The 16,003-nt window shown below is 56.8% G+C and overlaps 2 protein-coding genes across 4 annotated transcripts in view; one reads left to right on the top strand and one right to left on the bottom strand.

The window, feature by feature from the left end:
* Positions 1-4,587: 4,587 nt before the first annotated feature.
* Positions 4,588-6,135, top strand: PBDC1 (polysaccharide biosynthesis domain containing 1). Its single transcript, XM_053269345.1, has 6 exons — positions 4,588-4,730; positions 4,823-4,888; positions 4,998-5,057; positions 5,235-5,375; positions 5,467-5,578; positions 5,772-6,135. Exons 1-6 carry the CDS (start codon positions 4,689-4,691, stop codon positions 5,888-5,890), a joined length of 540 nt encoding a protein of 179 aa, XP_053125320.1. The 5' UTR covers positions 4,588-4,688; the 3' UTR covers positions 5,891-6,135.
* Positions 6,136-7,098: 963 nt separating this feature from the next.
* XPO7 (exportin 7) overlaps positions 7,099-16,003 on the bottom strand; it is a 50,485-nt gene continuing 41,580 nt past the window's right edge. For 2 of the 3 annotated variants that reach the window (XM_053269342.1, XM_053269344.1), the window contains 8 exons: positions 15,599-15,706; positions 14,722-14,804; positions 13,077-13,291; positions 11,774-11,912; positions 10,435-10,595; positions 10,122-10,220; positions 9,862-9,989; positions 7,099-8,464 (listed from right to left, as the gene is read on the bottom strand). In XM_053269342.1, coding sequence (XP_053125317.1) covers positions 8,371-8,464; positions 9,862-9,989; positions 10,122-10,220; positions 10,435-10,595; positions 11,774-11,912; positions 13,077-13,291; positions 14,722-14,804; positions 15,599-15,706 — 1,027 coding nt within the window. In that variant the 3' untranslated portion in view covers positions 7,099-8,370. Of the gene's footprint in view, positions 8,465-9,861; positions 9,990-10,121; positions 10,221-10,434; positions 10,596-11,773; positions 11,913-13,076; positions 13,292-14,721; positions 14,805-15,598; positions 15,707-16,003 lie in introns of those variants that run through there. The other variant, XR_008311003.1, reaches the window with a different exon arrangement.

The following is a 16,003-nucleotide window of genomic DNA, read 5'->3' as shown; positions in this document are numbered from 1 at the left end:
TCAACGGGTGCTGTGCAGGAGAACTTCCAGATGGGTGGTGCCTCCTAAGGGGGGGGCATAACTTGGCTTTGTTCGCAGCTTCATCAAGCACCAAGAGCTGGGGGCTAAAAGAGGCCAGGCGCTGCAGCAAGAGGTGCGGTCCGGCACAGGTCAGGACGCCGCCCGGCTCAAGCAACCGGCACTCGAATGGCTGCCTTCGGAGCTTTTCCAGGTGCTCTGGCGCCCTCAAGCGGTAGGACGGCGCAGATGCTCCAACCGGCTAGGCAGGGCGCGACGGAGCCACTTAAAACGGCCCTTCCCAAACTTCGGATGGGCTCACTTTTAGAAAACGTGCAGGTGCAACACAAGACCGGGATGATTTTTGTGACGACCTCTTAGCTTCTGTTTCTGGAACGCTTAATTATGTAAAGCATTTATATCGGATTTATTTTGTTTTCATTTTTTAAACATTTTGTATTCAATTCAATTTGAATCCACGTTCCCCCTATTGAACTGATATGCCTACTGCAATTCCCATTTTCCCATTATTCTATTATTTTCTTATTATAAGAGCTACCTTGTAAAGTGGTGAATCTCTTCCGGTGAATTTTTAGATTGTGAGCCCTTTGGAGATGAGGAGCCACCCTTTGTTTTCTTTAGATAACTGTTTTGTTGCTGAAAACCAGTATATACACATTTTAAACAGGTGCACAGGATGGATTTGAGCAGCTGAACCCTGAACGCAACATGAAGGGCTCAAAGACATTTCTCCATGGAACAGCTTCAGAGGTCATGAGAACAAATTGGATATTTTGTGGTGTTTATCAGTTCTGTACCTATATTTTGTTTACAATTTCTTTTGTAGTGCCATTGAAAAAGATGCACTGATTTTATGATATAGTGATTGATTCGGTGTACATCCCACTCTGTCCCATCCTGGCCTCAGGGCGAGTGTTTCTGCTCTGCCATGTGCTCACCAGGTAAACATTTAGGACATATCCTGGCCCTCCAAACACTCAAAGTCAAAAAATTCCTTAACACTACTAGTTCTAAAACTGAAAAGCAGCAGGTAACTAATCTGCAAATGAATTTCTTGGCACAGTGATGGAACTCCTTAATTTAGCTCTTGAGAACCTGTGCGGGAAAAGGACCTTGTGTTTTCTGGGATTTATTTTATTTTATTTTAGGAAGCCCAGCACAAGAAAAAACACCAGGATGCTTCCTCTGGAAGATCCTCGCAGAACCATGGGCTGTTCCTACTTCTCCGGAGAAAGAGACTTGGTGGAGAGCTGCACACAATTCCCAAGGTGGAACAGCAGAGAAGGAGCCGGCCAGCCGACGGGCAACCCCCTGCTTGCCCCCAAGACTGCAATGCCCACCGAGGTGCCTGGCAGGGTGGTTGCTCCATGAATCCAGGGCAGAGCGGCCAAACACGATTGTACACAATGACAGGGTTCCTTAGAAGAATTCCAAGCAAAAGCTTTTGGGGATTACAGTCCATTTCATTAGGTACATGAAGTGGAAATAAATGTGTCAGTATTTAAGGTATAAAAATCGAATAAATAAATAAATAAAGTGCCACAAGACTCCTTATTTTTGATGCAACCGGCTGACAGCTACCCTCCTGCAACTTTTCAGACAACCTGTCGAACTCATTGCAACAGGAATCTACAATGGCCAAAAACATACCTTCAAGTAATGTTTAAGCAGAATGGAGCCAGCAGTGGGTCCCAGCTCAGAAGGGGAGGCCAAGAGCCAGGCCAAAAGTGCTGGATAGAAATGCCTGAGACCCATAGACAAGGCTGCCAGGGGGCCCTGCCCGCGCCTTTCCTGCAAGCAAACAGCCAGGAGCAAAGGCCCACAGAGTGCCCCAGCTGGGCAACCTGAAGCCCTTCCCAGCTGATAGACACACCCACTTTCCCCCTTGGGTTGTGGGGGGCGACTCGATTCAGCTCCCCATCTGCAGGAAAGGCAGCCGGCTCCTTCCAGGGGAAAGCGCAAGCTTGCCAGGGAGGGCTGCCTGTCTGCTTGGCGCTTGGAGGACCACCAAAAACGAATGCCTAGAAGAGGGCTCCCAACCTGGGGGGCTGCCCGCTGTTGCTGGACTGCTGCTGTTTCTTGGAGGGCCTCGGCTGGAACCTGGAATGTCAGTCTCTGTGGGCAGCAGGGAGGAGTCAGCCCCCCCCCGGAAGTTCTGCTGCTGCTGTCTGGGGCTGGAGCGGCCTCCTGGAAAGGCCAGCTGGTCACTTTGCCCAACATGAAGGAGCTCCTCTCCCTGGGCCAGCACAGTAGAAAAAACCCCATCCTGGCCCCAGGACCGAAGACTCGGCTGCTGCGCCAGAACACCACCAGGCCCCCTCTTGACTCCCTCCTGGGTCCTTGGGTGGGGTGTGTATACCCTGCCTGCAGCTCATTTCTCCCCCGCACCCCCCCTGGCTCTGGCATCTGCAGTTGGCGGATTGGTTGGGGCCTTCTTTGGCTCCCCCTTCCCTGGATGGAGCCCCTCTTGGCCAGAGCGCCGCTTCCCAGACAAAAGGACAAGGGGGGGGGGCTTCTTCTGTGAGGTCTGCCCCACCCCCTCCGCAGCAGCCCTTTGATCTCGGAAGAGCAATCAAAAGGCTGCCTCTGCTCAGGTTTCCAGACCAGGAGAGAAAAGCTCCCCCATGTCCAGGCCTTCAGGAGGGGTTTCCGGCAGCTGACCCCTTCCCAAGGCCTGGCAAAGGGCTCCTCAGACTTGGCCTCTCCTTGTGGGCTGCAGTTAGCAAAGAACAAGTGAGGAGTGGGGAGCCAACCCAGACACTCCCGTGGGGGTCCACTTCCTGCCTGCAGGTTGATTTGCAAGATCCAGAACCACAGGCGGGCTGCTGGGTCTCCTCTTGAGGCCCCTTTCAGGGCCAATCCAGACCCAGCTTCACCTCCCCACATCATCCCCAGCCCCAACAGACTGGCGGCGGGGGGGTGGGGGAGCCGTAGTCCAACACCACCTGGGGACCTGAGTTGGAGAACCCAGCACCAGTCCCTCCAATGCCCAGCACGAGGCACCCCCCGGGGCTTGTGGAGGGCCTGGACTCGTTTCTCCAAAAACGTCCAGCGGATGTCACCATTGCAGCTCCCTGGGCAAGCTGCCTCTTCTCACTGCAGAAGTGACCCCAGGACCCAACCGCATTGGGCCCCCCCTCGGGCCAAGGCACTTGACCACTGAGCTGGGCTCAGGTGGTGGGCTCTTGAAGTGCCCCCCCCTTTGCCAGTGAACCGGGCTAGTTCTAGCTTCCGCCTCAGGTCCACCTGGCTCAGAGTTCCGGCTTTCGGCCCATTTCTGGTGTGCAATGGCCAGTCCAGGTTTCCTCAGTGCCTCTCACGGAGGTTCTGCCCTGTCTGCTGGTCTCTGTGCCCAGCGGTTTCTGCTGTACGGCGCTGGCAGCAAGACCTTGTCGGTCTCAGGAATGTTTCCATTTACAGTGTCACAACCACGGATCTCTCTACTGTCCTAATTCCTAAAGCAGCAAGTGTGGACTCCTTGCTACATTTCCCCACTGCAACGCAATGAATGTGCAAGTACGGTACAGAAGTGGACATGCCTTTAAAACAGATGGATCCCCAGCATAGAGATCTTGGGAGCAAACCAACCTCATCACATACATGTTGAGTGAGCGGGAAAGAGAACGGCTTTATTCCCATTCCAACACCGAAGCCTGGAATAATCAGAGTTGAGGCTTGGAAGCCATCATGGGGGTGGGCTGGAAACCGAGGCGACTGCCAGCTGCAGCCATTTGCTCTCTCGCTGGCTCGTCCCAGCAACAGGAATTTGTGTCCTTCCAAAGAGAGGTCTGGAAACAGGTCAAAATCCCTTTGAAGGCTGCTCTAAGTGCCTTTGGTGTCTGGGGTGGGAAACCTAGAGGGCACCCTCCCCCCCCTCTCTTGCACGGGGCCCAATCCAGTTGCTCCTGTGCAAACGCCACTGCAATGGAGAGAAGATGCACCCCTTCTTCATCGGGCCAGAGCTGCCCCCAACGGGGTCCGGGTCCCGAGCCTGCTACTTGAAGCCGCTGGGAGGACTTTGGGCTGGATCCACAGAAGCCTGAGCGGAGGGCAAAGCCGCTGGTGCTGGCCCGCAAGCGCGTGGGCGGGGCTTCTGCCTTCCAGACGCCGGGGGGGGGCGCTTCCTCCAGGGCCCCCCACCCACCCGCGCCCCAGACGGCCGCCCAGCTGCGGCGGCGGCACGAAGGAAGACCTCGGCCTCCTCGGGAGGGACGGCAGCAGAGCGGGCGAAGGCGCGGCGGCTTGGCCACGGCCGAGGTCCGCTGACCGGGGAGTTCGTCCGCACGACTGGCCGGCTGCGCGTCAGCCCGGGCGAGGCGCATCTCCTCCGCCGGCCGTGCAGGACAAGCCCAGGCAGGCAGGCAGGCAGGCAGGCAGGCTTCCTCCCTGGACGCGCGGTGCTCCCGCCGCCCCAGTTCTGTCCGGCTGGTCTCCTGCCAGCCCCACCCAGAGAGGGCGCCCCCCTCCCCGCAGTCGGTGCGCGGGAGAATGCTGGCGGGCGGGGGGGGCTCCGGAGGCGCCACTAGCCAGCCCCTGCCCCGAGCAGCTTGCACAGCCCGCCGCGGGGTCCAGACCTTGGCCCCACCCCTTGGCGTCACCGGCCGGGGTGGGCGGGGCTTGGTGGCGCCTGCGCACAGAGTGGCCCGGAAGCGGCGGCGCCCGCGTGCAAGATGGCGGCGCCCGCTGGGGGAGGAGCTGGCCTGGACGCCCTGGTGAGTGGCCCCGCGGTTACCATGGCGACCCGGCCCCCCATCCCCGCCCGCGCCCCCCTCAGCAGCCTCTCCCCTCTCTTCTCCCGCCACAGGGGCCCCGCGAAGCCGCCGCCGCCGCCCACGCGCTCTCGCTGCCGGCCGAGGCCTTCGGGAACGACGTGAGTCTCCTCCGGGGGGCGGGGATGGGGATGGGGCGGGGGTCTCCGCGACCCCACTCGGCCGCCGGGGGGGCTCCAGCCAGGGCTGACGCCGCCCCTCTGCTTGCAGCCCACCCTCGAGAGGATCTGGGCCATGAAGGCCCACCAGCACGCCGAGGTCTACTTCCACGTGAGTGGCTCGTCGTCTCGCCGCGGGGGGTGATGGGAGTTGTAGTCCGCCTCCCGGGAGCCGGCTCGTGGCGGGTCCCTCGGCAGGCAGGACTGCTCGGGGCCGGGAGTGGGGCGAGCGAGGGCCCCCTGAGACCAGGACTGACCTGCCCTCCCTCCCTCCCTCCGTGGCCTGCAGCTGATTTCCTCTGTCGACCCCCAATTCCTGAAACTGACCAGAGCGGACGACCAGATCTACGCGGAGTTCCGGAAGAACTTCAAGGGCCTTAAAGTCGACGTGCTGGATGCGGAGGACCTTAAATCGGGGCCTGCCAAAGAGGTGGGGGGTCGTGGCTGCGGGGAGGGAGGGGGGGCTTCCGCCAGAGGAGGACGACGACTCGCTCTTGACCCCCCCCCTTCTCTCTCTCTAGAAGTGGCGCCCGTTCTGCTTGCAGTTTGAGGGGATTGTTGAAGACTTCAACTACGGCACTCTCCTCCGGCTGGACTGCAGTCAGGGTTACACGGAGGAGAACACGGTCTTTGGTAAGCGCCTCCTGCTTGAGCCTGCCTAGGGGGGTGAATGGTCCGGGTTTGTTGCTCTGCTCCCCACACTGCAGGATGACCGCCCAGGAGCAGCTGTGGGGGTGGGTGGGGGTCTCTTCCCAGGCAGCAGGCTACCCCCCCCCCCACCTGCTTTGTGGGAATCAGGTGCCTCAAGAAAAGCTTCTCTTTTCAGCCACCAGGATCCAGTTCTTTGCCATTGAAATTGCCCGTAACCGAGAGGGCTGCAACAGTGCCATCTACAGCAGGGCCCGGCGAGCCAACTCCGCTACAGAAGAGATAAGCTCTGGGTGAGAGCAGCTGTGCTCTGACAGAGTGTGATGGACTCCCCGGGAAGAGAGGGCTCTGCTCCAGCAGCAGCTCCAGTTTGAGCAAGGGACTCTTTTGTTCCATGGCAAAGGCAAGAGGCAAAGCTGCTGGTGGGACTCCCTTTTCAGAAGCTAAAGCAATCCGAATCATGGACAGAATGGTGGGCTATTGCTCTTCTAGAGTCTGAACGCGCTAGAAATCAACTCCATTAAAGTTGCCAGTGAAAGTCAGTAGCAGGCCAGTTCTGTCTGGGCTTGGGCTCTTGCGTACTCCTTCCATAACAGAACACATTTCAGAGCAACTCTGGCACAAGCCACTCTGTGGAGTGTGGCCGTTTCCATTATACCTCCTGCCCACAAAGCTGCAGGGGCATTGGCGCTCCCCGAGGCTGCAGCTGGCGTTGGCCACAGCCTAAAGGGAACCATGGCTGCCTCATGCAGCTCAGGCAATTGGGTTCCGACACCCGTTTACTTGGAAGCGAATCCAGAATGCATTGATGGTTTCACTTGGTGTTTGGTATGGCCTATCAGTTGAACTTGAACTCAGTAGGAGTAGGTGTGGAATTCAACTCCAGGGCATGCCAAATTAAGGTGCTGTACTATCTCAGACTCTATCCCAAGCTTAAATGTGCAAATGTCAAAGTGTTGATTCCTTCGGTGTGGACTGTAGCAGCATGTCCGGAAAGAGGCTCTCTGTTCAATGCCCCTGCTCTAGTAGGTTCTAGGCCTCCAGAACAGCTGCAACATGACGCCTAAGTGGCCTTCCTTTCCTCGTCGGGGTCCAAAACTAAAGTGCCCGAAGCAGACGCCTCAACTTCATCTGGTGAGTGGCTGAAGTTTCAAGAGGGCATCGTGACAGCTGTCCTTTGACTGGAAGGAGCAGGGGCTGGGAACTGGGCCGCCTCCTAGCCTTGGTGCTCCTGGACTTCAGCTGCTCTTACCCCTCCACCTGCCTTCAAGGCCCCCAATTTTACTGCCTTGCCTGCTAGCCAGAGCCTACACTGCAAGGAGGAGAAGGAGGCAGAGATTACTCGCGTGTTCATAGGTTTAAAAGTTAGCCTAGCTGAGACAGCCCTCCACCCACTTGCTATTTCTCCTAAGGGCTCTTCCTTCCCCCTCCACTGCCTGGCTCACCTGGATCGTGTCCCCAGTGCCACCACTTAGATCCCACAAGAGTAGCATGGCTCCAGACAGTTCAGTAGAAACCACGGAAGTTTATTTGCAGCCACAATGCTTACACTGTATGCAGCAAACACCCTTACAAGTCATCCAGCAATCTGCTCACGCAAAAAGGACCCAACACACAATCGCCAGAGGAAAGAACAAAAAAAATAAGATTGAGGTGGTGCTATCTGGGAAGAGAAACCAGGACAGAGGTTAGAGCTGGGCTGGGAAGTGCACAGAACTAGCAGCAAGAAGAGTGGGAAAAGTACAAGGCAAACAGGTTCCCCCCTCCCCCAATCGTTTCCTCTAAATTTAAATACCCCAAACATCAATGATGTTGCAGCGGTAGGAAAACAAAATGGGCTCGTCTCAAGGGGTTTGTTACACATCATGCTAGGCTGGCCTTGTGATTAAGAACCCTCCCTGGTGGTAGCGGGCACCAGGTCCGCCCCTGCCCGGTTCCCAATGCAGACAGCCGCACAGGAGCAGCAGAGACGGGAAATCCAGGGCCAGGCGAGGCAGCCCCACAGTGGCGGCTGCCTTTCTTCAGGGAGGAGAGGAGCGAGCTCTGTCCCGTTCGCCTCCACGCAGTCGCCGGCAGCTGAGAAGCGAGCCTGCTGCTGTGGGGACAGCAGCAGTGGAGGCCTAGACGTACCAGCGGGAACTGCTTCTGGCTGGCCGCTTGGGAGCAGGGCAGGAGGGAAGCTGGTGGGTCCAGGCAGGGGACACACACCTAGGGGACAGCAGGGAGCGTGGCATGGCTTTGAGTTCCCAACAACAACAAGGGGGAGATAGGAGGGGCATGTATAAGAAAAATATACATTTGGAATTTTACACTTTTGTGCCTCTCTACACGTGTCACTAAATAGAACTCTGCACTTTCACACCCCCTCGCCCAGAAACACGGCAGGCAGCCAGGAGACACAGCTTCCTCACTCACATACAACCCTCACTTCAGCATTGGTGCACTAAACTCTGTAAAAATTTCAGTCACACTTTTTTTTTTTAAACTGAGTCAATATAAACCTTGTTCAAAATGTTATGAAAAAATGTACATGTTTATACAAGGCAGGCTACGGCAGGACACGGGGGTTCCTCTCCGACCCTCACGCCGGGAGATGCTGCTCTCCCCCATTGCTCCGCCCCAAGGAAACAAGCCCCCTGCTCTGGTGAACTACTCCACACCCTCTCCTCCTGCAGCCTTGCCCCAGGGACCAGCAGGGATCAGAAATGCCCTTTTGTCTTTCCATCGGAAGAGTTAACCTCCCTGGCCCACGCCAGAGAGAAGCTTCTCACAAGACGTCAGCTCATCATGTCGTTGCTGTTTACCCCGTAGGTGGAGTTCTTCATCGAGTCGTTGACCTCCCGCCGGAATGCAGACAAGTTCTGCGTAAATCTGCCAAGGACCAAACCAACCCTGGATTAGAAAGGGACCACGATGTAGCCTGCAAGCTGCCCCTGAGCGGCACAGTGGCCATCAGGGCGCTTGCCAGCTTAGCTGCTCAACAGCAGCAAAGTGCTTCCGTTCAGGCAAATCACATTCCAAACGTAAACAGCCGGGGAGCAGTCTAACCCTAACCCTCCAAAGCAGCAGCTTTTACACGCCAGAGACACGTCATAGCGCTATTTTGCAGTGATTACGTTTGAAACAAAGTATTGGAAATGTGAGTAGCACCCTGCTGTCAGCGTAGGGACTTGATGTCACAACACAGGAAGTGTGGAAGCACACTTTCGAGATCCGTTGTGACCCCGTTGCAGGGTCTAATCTGGAAAGCGCCCTGGCCAGAGAGTTTGGCTCTGATCTTGTGCTGTAACCACCTTTGCAATCTGCATTCTGTGCCACTGGAAGTGTTCTCCTTTTCATGAGTGGAGAAAGTGAAACACCCGGGTTGCGGGCACGTGGTCAGTATCTGGCAAAGTGGGCATGAGCGGGTGGTTTCGGCTCCCTGTACCGTTCCAAGCCCCTCCCACCCAAGAACTCTTCTCTGCATCTGTTCACTAAGTTCTCTCCCACTCTGCCATGCTCTTCCCTCAGTTTTTGCAGAAACATTCCCAGTTCTTTGAAAATCTGGATTTTGAACACAGAATCTCACCAAGTACCATCTCTTGGTAAACCAGGCAGAGAGCAGCTGGCCAGGCTTGAAGGGATGAGTGCTCCCGACTTGTGCTGAACCCGGAAAGTGTGGCTAACACATACTTGCCAAACTTCCCTCACAGACATTTCTGGAAAGGGGTTCTGCAGCCTCCCTAGGCAGTTCATCCCCCATTCCTGAACAGCGCTTTCAGTTAGGACGGCATTCCTAATGTTCAGCCTGCTTTCTGTGTGGAAGGCTCTTGGGTCTGCTCTGGCCGCACCATCAATAACTTCTTCAACGATACTCTGCTCCTGTAATATGCACTGCAAGCTGTGCCTTTAGATCCTTTAACATCTTGATGAGGAGCACTGCGTGACAAATGCTGTGCAGACACTCATCAGGTGGGATCCATGCAGAGCAAGCCTGCTGCCTCCTTCCCTTGGGGGCAGGGAGAGAAGACCTGGCTTGTTCCTGCCACTTTGCAGGCATCTCGGAGCTGCTGGCATTCTCCAGCAGAGCCCACGAGACTCTGAAGGACTCCTGATCGCAGACGTGTTACAAGAGCAGCGCCAGGGCAGAGAACAGATTCCCCAGTGTGTGCCGGGCTTCCTACAGGGCATTCAGGTTAGCAGCTAGCTGTGCCTGAGTGACCCCGGGCGAGACCCCTGTCCCCAGCAGTCCTGCCGGCTGCCTTCTCTGGCCCTGGAGAGATACCAACCTATCCCGATTCTTGGTGAGCAAGTTGCGCTCAATGCCTTCCATGAGGTTTTCAAAGCAGAGGTGCATGGCTTGCTGTTTCTCTGGGGGCTGGCTGTTCACTATACTGTTCCTTAGGTCTGAGAAATACTGGAAAAGGTGTGGGGGGCGGGGGGAGAAAGGAAGATGCCATTAGCCATCTCAGGACTGCCTGCTGAAAGGAAACTGCACCTCCAGAGCACCCGTGGGGTGGGGAAAGAGAAGAGCAGAGAGAGGCCTGACCTTTTCATTGAGCAGGATCAAGCCCAGCAAGGGCCGGGACATGGACCACTGGTTCCGGCAGTCCTCAAAAATGATGATGTTCAACACTGTCGACAGCATCTGGAAGGGGAGTGAGCAAGATCAAAGCCGGCTGCGGCCAGGCTCCGAGGCTGGTTTACAGCCAGTCTGCAGAGTGCCTTTTGACGACAAGCTTGAGGGAGATTCTGCCTGGGAGGGGGACTGTGCACACCCCAGCTGGTTCAGCCTCCCCGGAGGAGCAGGGCCTTGGCAGCTCCCGCAGGACCCCCCCCTCTGCTGCACAGCCTGCCCTGACCTGCTGGATCATCTCCGGGTGCTGCTGCATGATGTGCAGGAACCGGTCGCTCTCCTGGCTTAGGGGGGCCGCCCTCTTCTTGGTGCTGCGGGAGAGCTGCTTGAAGAGATAGGTGACAATGTGGTCCAAGCAGGAGCAGCAGCCTGTGCACACCATGGTGTCTGCAAGGACAGGAGAGAGCGGGGCCGAGTGGCGTGACTCCGGCGTGGCCCAAGGCCAGGAACAGTCCTCAGAGGGCACCCCCCCCGACCGGTAAAGGCCCCCACCGAGGCAGGCATCAGTGACTTCCTTGGGACACCAGCCCATCTGGGCTGCTCTAGCCAGGAAGGCTGGCCCTCCGTGCCTCTGGTTGCTATGGCTGCTGCCCAGTGCCCTCTGCCGGGGCCCACAGCCGCTGGGTGGCCTTGGCGGGCAGGTCCAGTGCAGCCAAGGACTCTCCCCCCCACTCTGCCGCTCTGGGGCAGGAGAAGGAAGAGGGGCCCTGCTCCAAAGCAGGGAAGACGGAGAGGGGAGCCTGCTGGCCTGGCTCTGTGCAACACAACGGCCACATCAGCAGTTGCCAGGAGCGCCCCCCCCCCAGCGCCAACACTGCAAGGCAGGCTGGGCTTGTTCACTGCCCTCGCCAGTGGGAGGCAGCAGCTGCAGCCCGCTGGCCACAGGGAGGGGGGCAGCCAGGCCTTTTGCCTATGCGGCACTATTCCTGGCTGGGCGGCTCTTTCCATGCAAAGAGTCCGAGGCAAGCTTCTGGGGGAGGCGGCTTGCATGGTGTGCTCAGAGTCCTGCAGTTGGCTGCTCACTTCCACCCAAAGTTACTGGGCCCGGAGCCTGCACAGCTGGCACCGCTAAGTGCTGAGTGGACACACATTCTGGGGAGTCGGCCAGTGTGAATTCATCCTTTGAAGAGACTCTTCAAAGGTCAGCCAGCTGAACCTGCCTGGGAAAGGTAGCTGGGCAGTGGGAGAAAGCGGGAGTGGGGACAGCCGTCCGCAGGCAGGGACTCCTAGAGAGGGCGCCTGGCACTGCCAGAGGGTGTCGTGAAACCCCCTGCTGCCAATTCTGCTCCAGCTGTACTGCTATGTAGTCTTAACTGCGGGGGGGGGGGGGGGGGGGCGGGGGGCGGGGGGGGGGGTTGAAATGCTTCTGGGCCGTGCAGGACTGGAAGGAGACAGAGGTGCACACCTAGTTTCCATCGCTTCCAGCGCCAGTTCCCCAACCAGCTTCCTCCAGGACTCGGGAGTCCCGTCTCACCACTGGCCTGAGAGTGTCCAGGGCTCCCCTTCAGAGCCCTCCTGCTGCCCCAAGACACGCGGAGGCGGAGGCAATCGGCACCCTCACTCACCTAGTGCTGTGAGACCTTCCGAAATGGAAGAAAGAATGTACATGATTACGTGAGGCTCCAGGCTAGCTATGAAATTCATATGGTCCTGGGTCAGAACTTCCAGTAAGGAATAATACGACTGGCTGAGCTTAGGGTAATCCTGCAAAAACAGAGAGGAAGAAATTGGGGAGAACAGGCACAGAGCTTGTAAAGCCGTCTTGTGCACGGGGCCCGTCCCAAGAGATCCCACAACCACCTGCTGCTGCCTGCAGGCTGGGACTCTGGAAGCAGCTGTGCAGTCCACATCTGGCCCACTGTCGGGAGCAGCCACTCTCAAAGCGCACCCCCCCCCTCCAACATCTGGATCCCTCACACAAATGCTCAACTTCAGGATTCTAAAAACCACAGGTGGCTGTTTTTAGTAAGGCAGGGTGTTTTGAGAGCTGAAGACGGGTTCAGAAACAGCTGGTGACTGGGGAATGAAGCTCCAGTTTAAAAAAAAACCAGGGGTGTGTGTGATGGTTCCACTCTCCCAGCTCCTGAACGCCTACTGACCACCCCCCGTTGGGATCCGGGGAGGCTTCCTTAGGGGAGAAGCGGTGCTCCTTCAGTGGGCAGGCAGCTCTTCTCCCACAGCCTGCAGCTCAGCCTCGCTCCTCCAGGGCAAGCCCAGCAGAACAGCCAGCAGGCAGCCGCTGCCCCCTCTGCCACACGGCTCTGTCCAGGGAAGGGCGCCAGCCTTCCTAGTCCAGCCGCCTCTGCCGACAACCAAGCGCACAAGCCTTCCCAGCGAGGATCCTGTCCGGACCTTTCTCCAGAACAGTTCAGGGTCCTGTTTTTCAACCACGAAACTCTCACAGCAGTTTACACAGCAGGGACCTTTGAGCAGAGCCCTTCAAAAAAAAAAAAGCCTGGCACGGCTGGGAGAGGAAGGCAGAGCCTCAACTCTAGAAGAGCCGGAGTGCTGCTCTAGCAATACATCCCGCCAGGTCCTGCCTTCCCCAGTTTTCCCAACTGCCCAGAGCGGCTGCACATTCCCCGTCAGGGCTCCAAGAGCCAAGCAGAAGTGCTTGCTGATCCAGAGCGCAGGAGAAGGGCCAGGCCGGGAGGGCCAACCCAAGGCTCTGCAGCTGTCGCTGGGGATGAGGGGAAATAAATGCAGTCAGCCACAGCTAGAACACCTCAGGTGGGTCACCCTTGGTCTAGGAGAAGAGGCAAGCTAAATGGTGACATCTGTGCACATGCATAATATTCTGGGGGAACACGGCAGTTGAGACTGGGGCCCCGACAGACAGCTGAGCCTGGAACACACTTGCGAGCTCACCAGAAGGTCGCTGTGCGGGATGGAGAGCAGCAGCTTGATGAAGGTTTGCAAGGCATTATCAAGCGCATCGTCCCCGTACAGGCGGAAGACACCAAAGTTGACATAGCTGCCACTGAGCGCAGCCTTCAGCATCGAGAAGCAGATGGAGATCCCTTTGAGTTTCAGGGCATACACTTGATCCTTCGGGACCTCCCCCAAGGTTAAGATACGGTTGCCTGAAAAAGAATTTTTTTTTAAACAGGCTGTTATCTCAGCACTTTCTGATGGGTCTTCTACTCAATTCCACCTGAGACAGACAGTATTTTGTTTTTCCTCAGAGGCTGTTGGCAGGGGCAAAAAAGCTAAGAAGCCACATGACACACACAAGAAGCCACTGTGCAGGAGACAATTCTTCTGCAGTCTCCTAAGATCTGCCCTTTTTAGGAACATGAAAGGGTGAATGATCAGGACCTTTGCCAGCAACACCTCTCTCAGACCCTGAAACACAGATGCTTCCATTAGGGAAACCCGCAAGAGAGCTGCCTTTAGGAACATAGGAAGCTGCCACATACTGAGTCAGACCATTGGTCTATCTGGTTCAGTACTGTCTACACAGACTGGTAGCGGCTTCTCCAAGGTTGCAGGCCGGAGTCTCTCTCAGCCCTATCTTGGAGATGCTGCCAGGGAGAGAACTTTGCACCCTCTGCTCTTCCCAGAGTGCCCCATTCCTGAAGGGGAATATCTTACAATGCTCACACTTCAAGTCTCCCATTCCTATGCAACCACAGCAGACCCTGTTTAGCTAAGGGGACAAGTCATGCTCGCTACCACAAGACCAGCTCTCCTTGCCTTTGCTTCAGAAGAAGAGCAGAGCTCTGAGGCTACAATCCCTGCATGTACAAAGTGGAAGAAGCGGATGACAGTTTTGCATATTTATACACAGAGACACACTATTATTTTAGTGTTCTCGCTTTGGCTATTCTTATTACAAGAAAAAAGTAGCAAGTTTACACTATGACCATCTGGGCTACTGTGAAATACTCTAAAGCTGTGAAAAACCATGGAATAGCCCAGCACAGGTTTAATAAGAACATGGGCAGCTGCCATATACTGAATCAGACCATTGGTCTATCTAGCTCAGTATTGTCTTCACAGACTGACAGTGGCTCCTCCAAGGTTGCAGGCAGGAGTCTCTCTCAGCCCTGTCTTGGAGATGCCGCCAGGGAGGGAACTGGGAACCTTCTGCGCTTCCCAGAGCGGCCCCATCATCCCCTGTGGGGGGAAGATCTTCCAGTGCTCATACATGTGGTCTCCCATTCAAATGCAACCAGGGCAGACCCTGCTTAGCAAAGGGGACCAGTCATGCTTGCTGCCTCCAGACCAGCTCTTCAGCCAAGGCAGGGCAAGGAGAGGACATGAGGGCAGGGTGTCAAAGCTCTGCAGAGCAAGCAGGTGTCCAGTTGCCCCTGGCTCAGCTGCTCTCCCCAGCTGCCCACTTGGGAGCGCCAGCCCTGCTTCATTCAGCGCCCACAGGGCAGTGGCTGGCTGCTCTTGCCGAGGTGGCAGAAACTAGCAGATCCCCTTCAGGCCACCCCAGCCACGAGGCGGGCAACCCAACCCAGCAGAGCAAGCACAATGGCTGTGCCTTTCCCCGCTCGATGCTCACCGTAGGTCGTGATCATTTTACTTGTCTCCCGGAAAAGCAGGATGCCGTTGGGCGAGGAGACGTCAAACTGCAGCCTCTGGGATCTGAAAGCAAGCAGGCAGGCAAGGAAGCCGTGTCTCAGCAGAGGCCAGAGGGAAACTACAGCCGGCACCCTCAGCCTGTAGGGCAAGAGTGTGGGGGAGGCACTGGGAGGCCCCCAACACCCCAGCCTACAGGGCCGGCCCCCAGAACAGACCCAGCTGCCTCGGCTCTTCATGGAGTGGACCAAGAACCCCTCCCGTTTGGCTAGATGCCAGGGAGGGCCGTGGACTTGCCCCTGCTGCTGGCAGCTGCTATCCAGAGGCAGCCCTGCCCCTGGCGCCACCGGCGTTCTGCTCAGGATCCTAGCTCCGTGCCATTGATACTATAGTCTCCCATAGATCGATCCTGTCATTTCAAAGCCGCCCAAGCTGAGCAGCCACCCCATCCGAGCTCTGTGTAGTGTCTGAAGAGTCCTCCTTTTTGGTTCATTCATTCATTCAATTTCTATGCCGCCCTTCCAAAAATGGCTCAGGGCGGTTTACACAGAGAGATAATAAATAAATCAGATGGCTCCCTGTCCCCAAAGGGCTCACAACCTAAAAAGAAACGTAAGAGAGACACCAGCAACAGTCACTGGAGGTCCTGTGCTGGGGGTGGATAGGACCTGTTACTCTCCCCTGCTCAAAAAAGGAGAATCACCACGTTAAGAGGTGCCTCTTTGCCGAGTTTGCCCTGAATACACTGCCCGGGGTTTCCCAAGGGAGGCTGGCAGGCTTCTAGCCCTCCGAGGCGACTCCATTCCCTCTGCACAAAATTCACACGGAAACGGTGGCTGAACAGGCCTGCCCTCTCCTACCTGTTGTGCACCAGCTCAGCCATCAGCTTCAGCACCGGGGTGGTGCAGGCTGGGTCATGGTACCACAGCTCCACCGCCCTCTGCAGGATGGGCATGTAGGACGGGTAGCTGTCGGGCAGAAGCTAAGGAGCCACATTGCTGCCGCCACCAGGACCCCTCCCCAAATGTGAGGTTTCCCACCCGGGGCAGCTTTCTTTGGCTGCCTCTGTTAAGGAAAGAACAGCCACGGACAATACATGGCTTCTCATTGCAGACTCCCAAGTGTGTCCGCTTCAGTTGCAAATAATCAACCTAGAGGAAGAGGAGCCACAGGATCTCTTCCCCCTCGAAGCTAGATTCGAATGGGAGAACATATATTCCAGCTGGCTTGGACAAGATGTGCAGAACGGAGAAAGCCCAGCGATG

Source organism: Hemicordylus capensis, chromosome 8 (genome assembly GCF_027244095.1).
Source record: "Hemicordylus capensis ecotype Gifberg chromosome 8, rHemCap1.1.pri, whole genome shotgun sequence".
Taxonomy (NCBI): Eukaryota; Metazoa; Chordata; class Lepidosauria; order Squamata; family Cordylidae; genus Hemicordylus; species Hemicordylus capensis.
Note: the sequence above shows the minus strand (reverse complement) of the source record. Positions and strands in the feature narration are given on the sequence as shown.

Excerpts from the sequence above, each read along its gene's own strand:
- PBDC1 (XM_053269345.1), top strand. The coding sequence starts at position 4,689 with ATGGCGGCGCCCGCTGGGGGAGGAGCTGGCCTGGACGCCCTG. Across the intron at positions 4,889-4,997 it reads CCGAGGCCTTCGGGAACGAC|CCCACCCTCGAGAGGATCTG; the intron begins GTGAGTCTCCTC and ends CTCTGCTTGCAG. Across the intron at positions 5,376-5,466 it reads AATCGGGGCCTGCCAAAGAG|AAGTGGCGCCCGTTCTGCTT; the intron begins GTGGGGGGTCGT and ends CTCTCTCTCTAG.